This window comes from Amyelois transitella, chromosome 6 (assembly GCF_032362555.1).
Source record: "Amyelois transitella isolate CPQ chromosome 6, ilAmyTran1.1, whole genome shotgun sequence".
NCBI lineage: Eukaryota > Metazoa > Arthropoda > Insecta > Lepidoptera > Pyralidae > Amyelois > Amyelois transitella.
Genome location: NC_083509.1, coordinates 8497172 through 8515425, shown reverse-complemented (window position 1 = coordinate 8515425; position 18254 = coordinate 8497172). Strand labels below are relative to the sequence as shown.

General features: G+C 33.5%; 4 protein-coding genes across 5 annotated transcripts; 3 read left to right on the top strand and 1 right to left on the bottom strand.

The window, feature by feature from the left end:
• The first annotated feature begins 1151 nt into the window (after positions 1–1151).
• Positions 1152–3069, top strand: LOC106131123 (transmembrane protein 41 homolog). The gene is made up of 5 exons (XM_013330113.2): positions 1152–1418; positions 1691–1817; positions 1898–2026; positions 2236–2573; positions 2820–3069. The coding sequence occupies exons 1-5, from the start codon at positions 1367–1369 to the stop codon at positions 2987–2989; spliced, it is 816 nt and encodes a 271-aa protein (XP_013185567.2). The 5' UTR covers positions 1152–1366; the 3' UTR covers positions 2990–3069.
• LOC106131122 (uncharacterized) lies at positions 2246–5685 on the bottom strand. The gene is made up of 5 exons (XM_013330112.2): positions 5187–5685; positions 4156–4304; positions 3803–3969; positions 3378–3637; positions 2246–3180 (listed from the first exon to the last, which is right to left on the bottom strand). Exons 1-5 carry the CDS (start codon positions 5533–5535, stop codon positions 3092–3094), a joined length of 1014 nt encoding a protein of 337 aa, XP_013185566.2. The 5' UTR covers positions 5536–5685; the 3' UTR covers positions 2246–3091.
• Positions 5686–6686: 1001 nt separating this feature from the next.
• LOC106131303 (uncharacterized) lies at positions 6687–12323 on the top strand. Of its 2 annotated transcripts, none has more exons than XM_013330365.2 (5): positions 6687–6824; positions 9115–9238; positions 9883–10035; positions 10404–11585; positions 11820–12323. In XM_013330365.2, the coding sequence occupies exons 3-5, from the start codon at positions 9939–9941 to the stop codon at positions 12167–12169; spliced, it is 1629 nt and encodes a 542-aa protein (XP_013185819.2). In that variant the 5' UTR covers positions 6687–6824; positions 9115–9238; positions 9883–9938; the 3' UTR covers positions 12170–12323. The 2 variants fall into 2 exon arrangements, with proteins under 2 accessions (XP_013185819.2, XP_013185818.2); XM_013330364.2 differs by having other exon boundaries at positions 6711–7029.
• A 267-nt stretch (positions 12324–12590) lies between these two features.
• On the top strand, positions 12591–18174 carry LOC106131302 (uncharacterized). The gene is made up of 2 exons (XM_013330363.2): positions 12591–12811; positions 13019–18174. The coding sequence occupies exons 1-2, from the start codon at positions 12782–12784 to the stop codon at positions 18032–18034; spliced, it is 5046 nt and encodes a 1681-aa protein (XP_013185817.2). The 5' UTR covers positions 12591–12781; the 3' UTR covers positions 18035–18174.
• Positions 18175–18254: the final 80 nt, after the last annotated feature.

Below are 18254 nucleotides of genomic sequence, written 5' to 3'. Positions count from 1 at the left end.
CGGTCAATGAAAGTTCTTTATCTTCGCGCGCTTTTTCTATGTAAACATACGTGTATAAAATAATAAAGTACTATCTACCTATATACTAATAAAAAAGGGGTAAAGTTTGTAACTTTTATTGTTAGTAAGGTATTCTTCGTAAATACAGTCCATATATATATAGTCTTCTTTATTCACACACGACTTAACGAGTGCTGTGCGGTTCCCGGCTCTAAAAAAGAAAAGAACAGGACCACTTCATTTCTTTCCCATGGATGTCGTAAAAGGCGACTAAGGAATAGGCTTATATAATTGGGATTCCTCTTTTAGGCGATGGGCTAGCAACCTGTCACTATTTAAATAATATAAATAAATAATAAATAAATAGATATGTATATACGGGACAAATTACACAGATTGAGTTAGCCTCGAAGTAAGTTTGAGACTTGTGTTACGAAATACTAACTCAACGATACTGTTTTATAATAAATACTTATATAGATAAACATCCAAGACCCAGGCCAATCAGAAAAAGTTCTTTTCTCATCATGCCCTGGCCGGGATTCGAACCCGGGACCTCCGATGTCACAGACAAGCGTTCTACCGGTGCGCCACAGAGGCCGCCAATTCAACACTTTACTTATTCCTCTGAACTTTGAGGATGCTAAGCAGTTGGGTCTAGTGCTAAACCGATATAAGGATAAATACTCTTTCCAAGTTTTGTCTGGATTGTGCTTAGTTTATGTGTTGTATCCTTTTTATATCTTAAAGAAAACTTGTAACATAAGGAAAGTTTAAGGCAATACCTATATTTCATAGGCAAATAAAATTAATAATACTATTTGAATTTCCATTCTATCTTAAGCTAAAAGTGGCCTTTTATTCTTTTGATGACTGTTGGCTCTGCCTACCCCGCGTGGGATATAGACGTGATTATATGTTATGTAATAAATTTTAGACCTACCTAACGACAATGTGGGTTACCTACTTTTATAACAATTATTTCTAAAAATTATAATTTCTTGTTAATATCTAATGCACTGATAAATAATTAATAATGCCTGAAGTCTTCATAGCTTTCTTCAAAAAATGCACAATTCTTAATATTCATTTATAACCATAACCATTATCCGCAAAATAAATGTCAATGTCAAAACGCTCTTGTCAAGTTGTCAAACCTCGCTCGCTCGGTCAAAATTTGGTCAAATCTCAAAAATCATTGCATTCAAATTCGACTAATACTGTGTAGTTTTTTAAGAATTTTTTATAGTAATTTTATGAAAGCATTGAAAACTACCTTATACTTACCTACCTCATAGCACTTTCGTGTTTTCTATTAGATGCGCAAGAATTATTTGTTTTAGTTTATTCTTATTTAGGTCACAAAATGAGCACTACTTATCGTAGTAGAGGAAGTTCACGTGTAAAAGATGGTCAAGGTGACGTCCAAGACCCATTAGTTTCATCCACAACCTGTGCTCCTTACCAATCCATCACACAACCAAGAATAAACAACATAAGAGCAGACTGTGTTGGACTATTCTATCCTCTTCCAAACTCCTTCCAAAGTGAAGTCCTCTGTAATTCATCAAGTATCTTATTTCCTATGTATTTGTTTTACCTATTATTCTTTGTTCTCTTTATTGATATTGTCACTGTAGCATTATCATTTCATGTTAGTTTAAATCTAACTTTTAAATTGTGTTTTTAGTTTCAGACACACCTCAAACTACCACCAACATATCTACATCAAAAGCAATAATTTTAGTTGTTTTAATATTTATTGCATCATTATTTGCATTAGTCCTGCTATCTAGACAATTTCCAAAACTGGAGGAGTAAGTAAAGTGTTGAATTGTAATTTTTTTTCAACTTTTTCCAAAAATGAGTAAAGAATTTAACATTAATTTTGTTTCAGACATGAAAACCAGCATTTGAGATTACCTCTGAACCTTGAGGATGCTAAGCAGTTGGGTCTAGTGCTAGACCGATATAAGGATAAATACTTTTTCCAAGTTTTGTCTGGATTGTGCTTAGTTTATGTGTTGTATCCTTTTTATATCTTAAAGAAAACTTGTAACATAAGGAAAGTTTAAGGCAATACCTATATTTCATAGTCAAATAAAATTAATTTATTTGCCAAAATATGTTGTATGTGTAAATCTTTATTTATTTGGGTTTACCAATGTTTGTTCATAATATACGTACATCTTGCTAAATGTACCTTACAAATAATTTTCTGAACTTGTATTTCAGTTTGCAAACATTTGCAATACCTGGATCTATATTTCTTAGTATCCTTTCAGGATTTCTGTTTCCATTTTATTTAGCTCTACTCTTAATTTGTTGCTGTTCAGCAATTGGAGCAAGTTTATGTTTCTTTTTGTCGCATCTCCTTGGCAAGCGTTTGATAGCACGCTTCTACCCTGCACAGGCAGCACAATGGGCAGCCACAGTTAAAAGGCACAAAAATAATTTGCTGAATTATATTATATTTTTAAGAGTGACACCGTTTTTGCCAAATTGGTTCATTAATTTGACGGCGCCTGTGATTGGCGTCCCTTTAGTGCCATTTGCTTTGGGAACATTTATAGGTAAAAAAATTGTGTAATATAACATGTAAAAGCTTTATAAATACGCATACATTTTACACTTATTGCAATGACGCACAGCCAGAACTCTTTACTTTATGAAATTAATTTGCATTTGACATGACTTTTTAAATATATTTTTAGTGTAAAAATTTTGAAACATTTGTCTGACGACTAGTTGTCATTTATGAAGAATTAGGAAGTCAAATTATTGTTTCTCTTTTGTTTAAAGTACCATTGTAATTTCAGGAGTTGCTCCACCATCTTTTGTAGCTATTCAAGCTGGTCAGACCCTCCATACGCTGACCTCCACAAGTGACGCATGGTCATGGACATCCATTATAGTGTTGACTGTATTTGCAGTGGTCTCATTAGTGCCAGTATTATTGAAGAAACAGCTTAGAGAAAAGTTTGACTGAAAATCTGTTAGGTGTGTTTTAGCAAATTATAATATAAAGTTTATTTATAACTAAATAAAATGGTGTTATGTACATTCCAAGAGTTGTTTGACTTTTCACACATCAGCAATATGAACCAATGTGTGCAACCATAGTAATGTTCCCATTTGAAGGTTGGACTTTTGGTCTCCAGTACCACCAATTATACCATACTGAAAAATAAAAACATTTTCTTGTAGAGCACTATAGTTTTAAATAGATGGTCCATTCAAAATATTTTATTAATTTATTAAATATATTACTTAGATGAAAAATATTTTAATAATTCTATTACCTAACTAGTCTTTTTATGTAAATTTCTGAGCAGTGTCACTTTTGTAATTATAATAATAGCTGTTTTTTTACTTACATAAATAAGATTCTTTCAAATCCACCTTTAAAGATTTGCATTGATGTTTGCACTCTGCTGCTGGCTCCAAACTTATTGTCCTACTGCCATTTAGCAACAGCAAAAATGAGAAGCTGCATTCTGTATCAGGTACCTGAAATGACTCTTGTCTGGTGTCTATTATGAGAAACCGCTCGGTACTTTGCCCAAATTTGGGAACCACTTTGGGTCTAGAAATTACTTGCCGTAACACTCTTGCTGTGTTCATTGTATTAAATTTCCTAAAATAAAAAAAAAAATGGATTTCGAAATTTTAGTTCTTCAAATATTTAGCTATCAGCCAATAATTTAACTGGCATTTCATTATTGGCCCATGTCTTGGCATTCACAAGAAATTGGTTTTCCGGCTTGGTGTGCAAACCTTCTACTAACACAAAGATCCATACCATATATACAAATTCTTTTCTCCTTTCTGTAATTGTGATAACATGCCGTCTGGAGTCTCATACTTCATATTGTTAGTAAGTATTTTTGGCTGTTCTTTATCTATAACATTTTTATTTTTTTCATAAAAACTTTTAATAGAGTCTATTCCCATAGGTATTTGGTCAGCCTGTAAAGATATTATAAAATATTAAAGTTAAGCTAATATACATTTTGACCTACTAATTTTCTTTAACAATGTTGATAACTATAAAAAGAGGTTTATCAATAATTCTAGAAAATAATAAAAAAAATTGTTTCACATCTGTTATAAGTTTTTTTTATTCAATGGCTAAAAGAAAATTAGTGTATTTACCTGATAAATAAATGGTGCATTTTGTTGTTGACTTACAGGCTTAGGATTCTGGACTTCCCTGATATTGGAGACAGAACTGCAAGGCCAGCAGTCCATGTCCACAACAGTAAAAAATGGATTTTGGATAAGACATGTTTCATGATAATATTCTGTAAAAATTAACACAATACTTTTAAAATTCATCCATCTTTTTTGTGGATGAATAAGAGATAAAGTTATTAATTAGCACTTGCTAATACCAAGCTGTGTTGGGATTACTGGTTAGCCACTGCTAACCAGGAATGACACTTCATTGGGTACTGGAGTGACGTACTAAAAATATATGTAACTAGCTGTGCCCGCGACTTCGCCCGCGTGGAATAGTTATTTTGGGCATCATATTTATTTTTGCAAACATCCTCCTCGGCTTTATCAACGGTCACGCGTATTAGAAAGAACGCTGGTTCGCCGTATTAAATGTTTTGCTGCAAATTGCTTATAACGACTATATCTCAAAACCTATTCGTCTGATTTATATACTGTAAATGGAAATTTTAGTCTACATGAAAAGCCGAAAGTAATAAACATATTTATTTGGATAAGGATTAATACTGAATTAAAGAAAATTGGTTTCAAAATAACTTATGTTTATAATGAAAAAATAATCTTAAAAAATGAACATAAAAGTGGTTATTGTAAGTAAACCTTAAGAGATAGATATATGCTCTCGCGGACTTTTTTGTGGCAAAAAATGAGTACTTCACATCTTTAGTACATTGTTTTACTATATCTTTGTTGGTTTGCGCAGCGTTCGCGCGGAAAGCTCGCAGATGGCCGACTCATTCAACTTTCACCTGCATTGTTGACGTTTCCCGTAGGAAATCCGGGATAAAATGTAGCCTATAGCCTTCCTCGATAAATAGACTATCTAACAGTGAAAGAATTATTCAAATCGGTTCAGTAGTTTCTGAGATTAGCGCGTTTAAACAAACAAACAAACAAACAAAACAAACTCTTCAGCTTTATAATATTAGTATAGATTCTTTACATACCTGTTAAGGAAGGAAAAAGAGATATAAAAGGAATTGATATTCGTCTCAATAGCCTCAGACCAGGGTAAATATATTCTTGTAAATTGCATACAATTCCACTGTATAGTATTTTGTAGTTGTACACCACACAGGTTACAATAAGTATTCCCATAAGTAGGAATGTACGATTAGTAAAGAATCTATTTTGTTGACGGCCTGTGGGGATATTCTGCATATTGATGAACTTCAGAGATTTGAAATAAAGTTCTTGAAATTCCCTTTCAGTTAGACCTTCATTCAAACATTCCTTTTTAAGTTTTGAAATAGAGTTGCAGTATTCTTTTAATATTTCTTGATCTTGATAAGCCATAGCTATTTAGAAGAATAAATTAATTTCATGGTGATCTTAAATTAAACAATATTAATTCCAACCCTAGTTCCCAAACAAAAATAAATCTGTAAAACCAACACTGAGAGAGCAACAACCTCTGGCAACAACAGAGCACTTTTTCCCGAGATGTCAACAATGACTGTGACAACTGTCAATGCGATGTAATCCTACAGAATTTGTTTATTTAGAGCCAAACCTCAAAGCAGGTTCAAAGACGTACGACAGCATATCAACCAACCCAAATTCACTGCAAAATCGCCTTCATGACTGGGTCATAGAGTTCCATGCAGGGTATGGGACAGTACAGGATACAAAAATGCTTTAAACAGTTGGATGTAGCAATTTAATATGGTCATGTAGGGTCTAAGCGATCTTGGGGAAACACGATGAGAGGATTTCCTGAATTTCCTTTGGGAACATATTTGTTAAACATCACTAACTAAAAGCTGGCATAAAATTCTGATGTTTGAATTACAAAAGGTTTTCTCTTTTTTATACATCTTTTAAAAAGAACTGAAAGAGCGACTGGCCACGGGTAGCACGGACCTACAGTGATTACGGAGCATTCAAATGTTTACCTCGTTACCGGTACCCTGGTGCAGTTACTACCTGGCCCTGTCACGGCGAGTTCTTGGCTCGCGAAACTATCGGCGATTTATTTTTAGTTTTCAGACAGACAGACCAAACGACGTTACTATACATTTTAGACCCCGTGAGATTTATGATATTCTATGACAAGCTTCCTAAATTAATAAAAATAATCAATCGCAGCCTAGTGGCTGCGAACTGGAACCTAAAAACCTATTGGTAAAAAGGCAAAAATTGAAAATTTAGGATTTAGAAGAGAAGTCTGAAAGAATCTAAAGTGGATCTTTAAGATTCCAGTGGTTTGCTCTCTCTGGAGGTATAAAAGCGACAGTGTAGATAACATTGCTTTTTAAATTCTAACTCTCACATTGGAGGTCTTCACATAGTATAGATATAGTTTACATTTACCTATACCTACTTCTCTTAGTCCATTAACTTCATCATAATTTAGTTACAATCATCGCAGAAGCCGTAACAAATATAGCTAAAGAATAAGTAGTTATTTTGTCCAACTACGTCTTCCATTTACTTGTAGAATTTCGCTCTTTCGTCGTGGCGATAAGATAAGACAAAGAAGCTATGTGTTGGGCTTGGGGGCTTCAGATAACACAGTTGAAGTAATAAGTCCTGACAATAAGTGACGACATGCTCTCTTGGACAAGTGTCTAAATTAGAACAGGGTTAGTTTCTTTATCTGTGATAGTGTTAAAATGATTAATAGCATGGAAGTGAACCTAAATACATAAAAAAGTGAATCAACAGGATTGAAGATGTGTTTGTCTTTCGGAAAATGCAGGACAAGGCAAAATTAAGATGGAAATTCATAGGCGATCAGAGAGGTCTACTTGGAATTGGCCTTTGCTTGGTTCCGTTGTGGTTCTTAATGTGCGTATTATTATTTCCGTGATATTTTCCACTGAAGTTAACATAATATGTACCTAGGTACCTAGTTCAAACTGTTTCGAAACACCTTTTGTACCTAACATAGGATAGGACAAGAGACGTAAGTGGTGGCTGGGTGTATTTAGGTAGACATGTAGGTAACTATGTGCATTTACAGATTTTGATGTAGTAGAAACAAACTAGAATACGATTGCGTTTTCGGGATTTCAAACGTGTGCCACTGCCACCTGTTTGCTTACGATATAAAGGTAGGTACCTATACAAAACCTTATGTGTTAAGCAGGTACATCCAAGGATGATGTCAAATGATATACAATGATACGATTGCAACTAGAAGTGAGGTAGGGTAGTGCCTATTATACGACATAAAATTATTTGATACATCAAGATTCTATCTAGATTACTGTAATGTCAATTAAGATCAGTACGAAAACCTATAAATCTAAGCTAGATAAGTGATTATAAGGGATACCTAAGAGATTATACAGTAAAGGCCATAGATCATAAATTGAGCCAAAAAATAAATGCACAGAATTCAAAACGCTCCTTAAGTAAGACTACTGTAGGAAAGATTTTCTCATAGCGTTTTCCTATATTTCGGTGTGTAGGTACTAACACTCGATTGTATTCTTAGCTGTTTGCGGAATGTCTGTGTTCGACGTCCGGTGGACACTATAAAAGTAGTAGTGCTTTGGCCAAGTTATAACATTGATCAAAGTTTACTTGGATATTTGTTGATAAGTTCAGTGTCTGCTTTAAGAAAATATTATTGCAATGGAACAAGAGTCTCAATCTGAGACAGTCGTTAAAACTCTATTGTCAAAGCAAGCTTGGACAAAAGTTGGGCACGACCCGAAATAACTTTGAATACATACCATGAAGCAATAACAGTGTTATAATAACCACATCAAAGTGCGCATTTAAATTGATCAAATTATTTTTTCACAATATTTGATACCTACCTACATTGTCTAACATATGGTCTACTTCCTCCTGGCGATACTCTCGGTTACATCCTCACCAGTTTGAAAAGGGGCCTGGGTGCGCCTTTGAGCATGATCCTGGATTAGGTGACTTCCTTCGTCGACTCCCGACAAACTTCTGCAACCTTTGCAGGGTATCCTAACCTAAACAAATATTATATCTTGGTTGCCATGATTATCAAATGTTTCAGAATTTGATTCTTCGGCTTCCAAACCCAAGTGCAAGTTTAGTGAAGTGGCAGAACAAACAACACTTTAATTCTACAACGTCGTTAGTTAACAAGTTGCCAGTATTACTTAATTAATAAAAGTTAAATAAGCGTCTGAATAGTCGTATAATTGAAAGTATAATAGGTATGTGTTCACAACTTAAATTTCTGAGCTACCTAGGTACTATAGGAGATTATCCATTAAAAAAATATTGTAGGCAACCTTCTGTGGAAATGTACTAATGCTATCTAAATTGGTTTATTTCTATTTGATCAAGTGTAGTATGTATTACTTAGGTATATAATGTTTAGATACTGAAACCTCTACCTAATTAGACATCATGCATGTGTTATTTCATTGTGAGTTAACCAGTCTTGATTTATTTGGCGTTATATTTTAAAACAACTGTATGAATAGCAATCATCACGAGGTTTCATTATCTAACCGATAAATAAATCTCGATGGCAAGTCAATATGAATCTGTGATTGATCGGTAATTACTGCAGTTACGTCATAAAAGGTGAAATGTTTTGTCACGCGTGTCCATGCCATATTTGTGATAAGATTATCCTATAGTACCTATATAACAATCTGTTTTTATTCATATGCAACACGTAACATTCCATAAATAAGTATAATGGCTGTATCACGACGAAAGTGGCGCAAAGTGTTATAAGTAGGTATATGATATAAGCCAAATTATAAAATCGAATCCGGGTGCATACTTATTTTTTTATATATATTAGGTGGTTTAAGTACCTACACCCATTATCTGCATCATGATCAAGTCCAACTTATTTCCTCGGTAGAACGATTGCATTTAAAGTTTTGATTGTTGTTAAGCTGCTGCTTACTTTTAATTTAAATTTTTCAGGTATGCATTCCAAGTCTGGTGTTAGCTTATGGAGTATTCTTAGTGAATTCTTTGGACTTAGGAGTTCCACTATGGCTTGGACTATCCACCCCTGCCATTTTCATATACTCCTACAGTCTAACACGTAAGCATTATTTTATAATTTGGATATTTTTGTGGGCGTTTTAATCTGTCGAGCAGATTAAAAAAAAATCTGTTTAAAAGAAAACTTTTCTTTATCATTATTAAGAACTAAGTAGCTTTAAACCATAGCTTAGCGTGCGCGAATTTAGCACTACCTACAAAAGAATACAGGGTTTTCGCAAATCCCACAGGAACCAATGTTTTGCCGGGATTACGTACTCCGTACTTCATACTACATGTATGCAAAATTTCATGCATAGCGGTTTAGCGATTTAATGATGAAACAAACTCGCTTTCGCATTTAGGTATAATAATATCGTGGATGGAACTGTACCAACAAGTGTCGCTGTTTAGATAATTAAGCCGGGATGTAAAGAAAACTATAATAAAAACTAAAAAACATAAAAATAATCTTAACATATATATATTGTTGTCAAAAAATTTTCAATTGACGATCACCATTTTTCTTTTATTAAAAATTTGCTTTTTTTTATTAGCGGCCAGTGCGCTATACAATTTTAAACAGCCGCTATTCCATAAGTTTTTGGAATTAAGATAGCACTGCACAAAGAAAAAAATGAGAATTTTTTTGTTCTTTTGGTGTACTATTGTCATAGACTGTTTGTAAACCGAAATAATTTTCAGAATGCTGGTGCCGAGACGCTGCAGACTCCTGGGGCGGCCAGGTCGGTTATCGGGTGATGGCGACCCTCGGCTTGCTGTTCATCATAGTTAGCCTGTTATTGTGCGCTTTCCTGCCTTACCATATACATCCGTATATCTATGGAGTTTTAGGAGGTAATTAAGTTTTCGTGTTGTTAATTGTTAGTTGTACGAGTATTACACTAAACCTGATTCTTTTGGAACTATAAATTTATCCTTGATTTTTGACAGAACCAAAAATGTAATATTGTATGTCAAATATCAAGGATAATTCAATTAATAATAACATTATCTACCAAACTGATAGTTTGTCTCATTTGGGCAATTAACCATTTTCAACCACAGAGCGGACTTATTCACGAACGTTGAAAACCAATACGTCTTACTTTCTTTCCAGCATTGAGGTTAACTGGAGTGGTAGAAAGAGAAAACATAAGATATTGTCAACTTTCGTAAGGGGACAGGTTGTATTATACTTACTTTAACGTTTGTTTTTTTTTTAGGTTGTGGATCATCTTTGTTATCAGCACAGGTAGATGCAGTTGTATTTGAGACATATGACACGCGGCTTGGATTGGTTCGAGGAATATGCTTTGGAGCTCAAGCAGTGGGCCAGTCGATTTTTCCACACATTATAACAGCACTTATAGATTCTTATGGTTATTCATTTTCATTCATAGTTTTGAGTGGAATAATGTTACAAACAATGCCAGCAATTTTATTGCTAAAAATAGACGAGAGTGTCAAAAGGCCAGTCTCCTTATCGCGATATACCGATAAAACTTATGCTATTTTCAATAACGAAGTTATGAATGGTTACACGAACGAATTACAATTGATTGATTTGAGTAAGAAATGTTGGAAAAGTCCACATGACGATAACGCTCATCGTGAAGAAATCCTCGAAGATGATCAATATTTCGACGATATAAATGTTACTATAACACCTCCTCCCAGTCCAGAAGAGAAAAGACGAAATATGTTTGGTGTTGAAATATTACCCGAGATACCCGAGGAAAGTGAAGATAGTGAAAACGGGTCGGAAGCCGATGATGAGAGCGCAAATAACGTGAGCAAGAGTCAAAAGCGATTCAGCAATGCACTAAAAAGACTGAGTATTCTAGGTGATAGCTTTGACGAGTATATAACGAAACAGATTAGACGAGACTCTCAAACGGAACGGGAAAGTGAAAACAAAGACTACACTGAGGTAGAAGTTACATATGATAACATTTCACCAGTGACTGATGTCCAAAGGGAGAAGATATTCAATTCCTTTAGTTTTAGATGTCATTCAGCTTATGCGAGTTTTAGGAGACGAATGCGAATGCCTTCATACAGAGTGTACAGGCTCAGGCGAAGACTTCTTTTTCTGATGTACAGTTTCAACGACACATTTATAAAACCACTAACTAGATCTCTGTCATGTTGGAGATTTTATCCAGCATTGTTTCTTTGCTTCTCTAAATTAAGTTTGACAGCGATTACATTAGTTTTATTACCAGTTATTGCAAGCCAAGTGCAACCAAAGATTTCTTCTACTGAAACCAATTTTATGTTTTCTCTACATGGCTTTACGTGGATGTGTGTTTTGTTAAGCACGCCTTGGCTCGCCCAGACACCAAAAAGAAATTTCAAATATGTAACTGTTATTGGATTGCTTATATCTACAGGCGCATGTTTTAGTAAGTACATATTACTATTTTGCTTTTTAATTTCTAGAATATTTTAAAAAGTTACTTACATATAAAAATAAGTAATGACTATGAGATAATTAATTTTTATTTTCCTACGAGATTATATATCAAAGATAAGTTAAACATGCATACACAGATAGATCAATTTACTTTAACACTGTAACAATATATTATGCAAAATAAAGATAAAGTTTTTATAATCTTATTTTTTCCTTTTTTCAGTACTATCTATTGCCACAAATCACGACTTATTTTCAATCGGCTGCGTTATTGCTGGGCTTGGATACGGTGCCCTAACTTCATGTTGGGAGACCGCGGCACAAGATTTTGTGGGGCTCCGCAAATGGCCCAAGTTCCACAGCGCTTTAGAAACACTTTCAGGGACACTGCTGTTTTTATTTTGGGTAGGACTCTCATTCTTGGTAGACCGAGAGGGCGGTGTCCAATATGCAATGTTTATACAAAGCTCAATACTTGTTGGTATAACTGTAATATGGGTGATATTGGCTGCAATATCTCTGTACTTTACAAAATTGAGATCTCTTGGGTGTGGGCAACGCTGTACGTTTTAAAAATTAGATATGTAACATGTAAATATAGAAAATAGAGCATATTTCTATTTTGTACATTATGTATAATTATTTGTAAGTAAGTAAAGGTACTGTCATTTTAACTTTATCCTTCATATTAAATGTTATACTCATTTTATAAGAAAATAGTTTTATTAATGAAAATATGTATGTAAAAACTAAACAAAAAAGATATACAAAATCTTACGGTCGAATCTTTATTTAATTTAATGTAAAAATATTACATGTTACCTTCGTGTCATCAAGTAAACAAATCGCAGCTTTTGACCTTCTAACAAAAATATCTTCAGAAATATTTAGAGCAAAGGCCTTATTTTGCATTAAGTAAACAATGGAAAGTATATGTATCAGATTACTGAAAGATAATGAAGCCCAGAGGAAATAACATGACAAACCTTATTTGTTTTATGCCAGTCTTTCATGAACTACGTAGTGTAACGTAACTCCTAAACTAACACAATTAAATGCGCGATAATACATCCATCCAAGGTATACGAAAGGAAATTCTATTTACAAAACAGTTTGAGATAAAAGACAATTCAGTGAAGAAGTGTGAGACAAGATGTAACTGAAATAAGATAAAAAAAATACGATATGAACGACCTACGCGGATTTTTGTTCCTGGTAAGTTACATAGTGTTAAATGTAAATTCAGACATTTGTGAAAATTAAAAAAAGCTTTTGTAACTTTAGTATCATTGACAGAGAACATAGTACAACATTAGATATCAGAATTATTTTCAGTTTTATGCAAATAAAGAATGCAGCAAATACGTGCGAAAAATATTTTAAGTAAACATTTCAAGATATAAATTATTATGTTGTTTTTAGATGCTCTTCGGGTTACCTCTAGTAGCAACAGTGAACCTCGAATGTCGAACTCATTTCAAATGTCTCGATGCGACACATTTCCATATTTGCGTAGATTTTGGAGATGGAAAGTTAACTGCAATTGAGACTCTGAAATTCGCTTGTCCATCGGACATGGTTTGTGATGAGAATAATAACGATGAGTGCGATTTTCCACGAATTACGACGATAACGCAAATAAGTACAGAAGCCGTTTTCGACGAGAAAATTATATCATCAGAAACCCCGACTATAGACCACACGACTGCACATCCAAACAAAATCACAACATCGCAAGAAAGGACAATTGCGGATAAAACGAGTACAGAAAATCTATCAGTCAAAACTAGTGTATCAATACCGGCTCAGCAGAGTGATTTTACGAAATGGTATGCAACGATTACTTCGAGGGACATAAGTACGACTGAAGAAATTGAACATATAAATGTAAAAAGTACAATAGCCGCGACAAAGGCAACAATTAATACTGAGCCATTTTTATCGACAATGACTTACTTATATAACTCTGAAATAGTATCCGATCCTGAAAATACGACGATAGCAAGCACCACTCAGGAAAGTATACATTCAAATGTATCGACGAGTCATATATCAACACAAACAAATGTATTTGTTAATATTTCATTCGATTCTTTAAATAATATTGTAGAAACGACAGACATGGATGCAAACAGACACAAGACATATGAGGATGAAAGTAATACTACACAGTTCTCGTCAGTGAAACCTGAAATTACAACAGAAGTAACTAATATTTCAAACTTCGATTCATTGACATTAGTTAATCTTGTTTATATTGAGAACACGACAACAACAGAAAGTAGCGTACAAAAAGATAAATATACACAACATGAATACAACATGTCAACTAATAGATTGACAAAAACAACTGTAATGAACTCCACAAATCATTCCACAGAGTTTGAAGAATTTACTTATAAAATACACCCAAGTACGAATGAAATGTCAAAGAAAACCAATAAGACTACAGAAAGTAAAGAAAACAATTTGACTCAGAACTACATAGCAACAGAAAATGTAAAATATACGAGGATGGCAACTACGACCGATCCAAGTCTAAAAACAAATTCAAGCAATATAAAAGCTTTAGTACAGTGGACAACCACCATTTCGCCTGATATCTTACTACTTACTACTCATACTAATAATGAAGGTTACGATTCCGTTATCACGATGGACAATATGACTAGTGAAAGTAGACACACTAGTCAAACAAAAGATTTTTCAAAATTTACAGCTGATAAAGCATCAGAAAATGAGACGACTTCTACGGTAAATTACTTTCTTTCCACTATCATAACAGGCGCAGTTGAAAAAAGTCTACGTTCCAGAAACAGTCAAACATTTCTCACAGAAGCAACGACCGATAATTCTACTGAAAAAAAATTATATACAGAAATAATTAGTACAACAGGTTTACCAAATACAAGTATTGAAGCAAGTATAGGTAAATATAACAGCGATACCGTAGAGTATCTGAAAACTGTTGCTACAACAGAAACTACTTTAAATACTTATTATCTATCTGATAATGTTAGTCCCTTGCCTCATACCAGAACAGGGGCTACGAGTACGGCTGGTACTACGAAAAAAAATATCATACAAACGGCTCCTCAATATTTAAAAGTTACAGAGTTAGTAATAGACAAAATCAATACTCCGTTAGTAAGTAAGGCTGAACAAAATACACAGTCGTCAATCAGTACATTATCGGAATCACTTCCGTATACAGAAAATCCATTTCATAGTATAATATTACCTTATATTACATATACCACAGACGACAGTACTACAGAACGAAACATTTCCACAGATACAAAAAAATACACGAAGTCTTTTTTTCCAAAGTCTACCCAATATATTGAATCACCAATAACAGAGTTACATGACACAACGGATGCAAGTACAATAAAGGACAGTATAATTGCAGATAAAAGGAATATATCACATTCTTCAAAATCAGAAACATATGCAACAACACAAATGTATTCTTACTTTGATTTATTGAAAAACAATGAATCATATACGCATAAAATTGACTCACCTAATAAAAATTCAACAAACAACGTTGTAAAACACAAGAATGTGTTAGCTGAAGAACTTGTTAATAACACAAAGCATTATAATATTGAAAACTTTATAAAAAATAATCAAACAGCACTTCAAAATGCATCGACTGTTCTTTCAAGTGAAGATATGGGTTCTAAAAACTTAAATAAATCTCTTGCAACGGCAACAGGTCAAAATATGGCTAAGGAAGTTCACACATATAATAAGCCTAACAAATACGTTACAAATAGTTTTGATTACATAAATATTTATAATTCAGTTGGCACGACGGACACTAGTGTATCTTACAAAAGTATATCGCAAAATAAAGAACATTTAGTTTATTTTTCAATTGCTTCAATTAATTCTACAACCGAAGAAAATTTATTTACATATTTTCAATCTGATAATACTATGAACTATTCCTCCGATGTAAAATATGTTGTCTCAACTGAAGAAAGTATTAATAAAAGTGAAGAAAAAACTGAAAACATCTTAAAAGGAACAAGGGAAAATGAAAGTTTAAAAGCAGCAAGGGAAGATTCACGATTAAAGGAAAAAATGTATTTAACAGATATAAAGTATAATGTTACTAATAGTCATATGGCAACAAATAAGACAGAAGCGACGGAGAAAAATTTAATGATTGAATATTTAACAGCTACAGACGCTTCATATAAAAATACTACCTTTACAACTCTTAACAATGAAACAGTCAATCAAAAAGTTGCTACCGAAGGTAATACGACAAACCAAATACCTGGAAATATACAACCAAAAAAAATTACCTCATTGGAAAGTTCGAGCCATTCTATTGAAACATCAAAAAGTAGAAACAGTGTGCACTCAATACTTAATACTACGAAAATAATTAATAACGATAAAACTAATGCTAGTACTTCCAGTTGGGTAAACGTAACTCAAGCAAGTTACACAGCAACTGATATTACTAGATATAGCACAGAAATAATAAGTGGGGCAGTAACAGATGAGATAATGAAATTGCCAACGGCTCACCACAACACAACAATATCAACTAAAATCAAGACAAGTAATCAAAGAAATGTAAGTAGTATAGTAGACAGTACAGTATCTTCGGGCGGAATAAACAATACTTACGTCAACAAGACAGTTCCTATTGTTGTTTTTAAACAAGATACAAAAACTGAGGCGTATTACTTGAATTCTACTGACCAAAGCCAACTACTTCATTATAAATTAATAAACAATACATCAGTACGCCATAATAAAAATGTTAGAAAACCAGAAGTTGAAGACGAAGTTACCAAAATCTCCTACGAAGGTGTAATAACAACCGATTCTACAGTTATTTACAATAAATTCATAGCATATAATAGTCATACAAGCAAAAGTGGGGTGACTCCTAAAACTATTGACAATGAAACACGAACATTGCCGAAAAAGGAAATATTTGAATTTGAATGTATGTCTGAGGGAAGATATAGCAATATTATTAATGACAATTATTACTATATATGTGTAAAAAATAATGCTAGCTTTGTTCGATTTATGTTTCGCTGTCAAAATGGTTACCATGTTAATAAATCCACAGTCAAATGCGAGTTAAATAAAGGCGATACAGAACAAAATAATTTTTTGTCCACGTTGATCCCTCAATCCTCATCAGTGTTATTCACAGAAAATATTACTAGAAGACCTGAAACGATAAGTCAACAGGTTGAAAACACACCTGAGGGTCATAAAACATTCCAAGATTTATTAGAAGAACAAAAAAGCTCTAACCAAACTTCGAAATTAGAAATGAGTGAGACGATAAAAAATCAACCAGATGATGATATGAAACAAAAAAGTACAACTGTAAATGCTATCACAGAAAACAACAAAGAATCTGATGATGAAGAAAAGGATGTGAATACTTCTATAGAAATTATGGAAACGACTTCAGAAAAAATAGAGCTAAATCGACAGGAAATACCCAATGTCGAAGTATTTACAAACAATATGAAAAAGTATAATATGAAGCACGATATGCCAATAATTGAAATAATTCAAACCAGCACTACGTTAGCCCCACCAAAAGGACACGTTGTCACGAAAGCAAGTTGGAATTTAGATGAAGCAAACTGGAATGTTTCCAAATCTGATTCAAACATTATGAAAGTTACTAGCGCTCCTCTCATTCCCAGTATCTTAATATTATACAACCCTGTGTCAACGACCGTAAATCCTAGTACAACTCCCAGTAAAACCACTAGAATGGCAGTCACGATTACTACGGATAAACATGAAAGTTTTGTATGTCCCAGCAACAAAAGTGCAAGGTATGCAGAGAATAATGATTGCAGAACTTTTTATATTTGTGGAGGCAAGAGCAAACCCATTGTCGGAATATGTCCTATTGGCACAGTTTTCAGTGATATTAGGAAACAGTGCACAAAAAACTTATCGCATTGCATTAGAAATAATGAATTTGAATGTACAAGAGGCGGAAGATTTCGTGACATTATGACAGATATTAATTACTATATTTGTGTCAAAAATAAAGAACATTTCACAAGATTTAAGTTGCGTTGCCAAAATGGATATCATGTTAATAAAATCAGTGTGAAATGTGAAAGAAATATAGAAAAGTCGTCTCTTTCACTCTACAGTAGTATAGAAAGCAGCGAAAAAAGTTCAGTAGAAATTAAAAAGGAACAGAAAAGATCAACGGAAAGACACAGAGGAAAAAGGAGAAGTCACAGTTTCAAATGTGTGGAGGAAGGTAAGTTTCCTGATCCAAATAACTGTCAAAAATACTACGTGTGTTCTAAAAAGCATGATCGGTTGCGGAAAAAACGAAAACGCTGTAGACGAGGTGAAGTGTATCAAAAAGATAAACATCGCTGCACCAGCGCGCAGAGATATGATTATAGCTGTAAATAGTAGGGAATAGGTATTAGGGTTATTTTAAAAAGTTTATTATTTATTTATCACAATTTATACTGTTGTTAAAATAAAGTTATTAAAAAATGAGGTTTCTTTTATTACGAGTAAGTATGTTTGATTATGCAACGATAACATGCCCAGAGACACACTTTAACACTTATATGCATGTACACTAACAGTCTATTCAGTCTTATTAAATCTAGATATGCGAGTAATA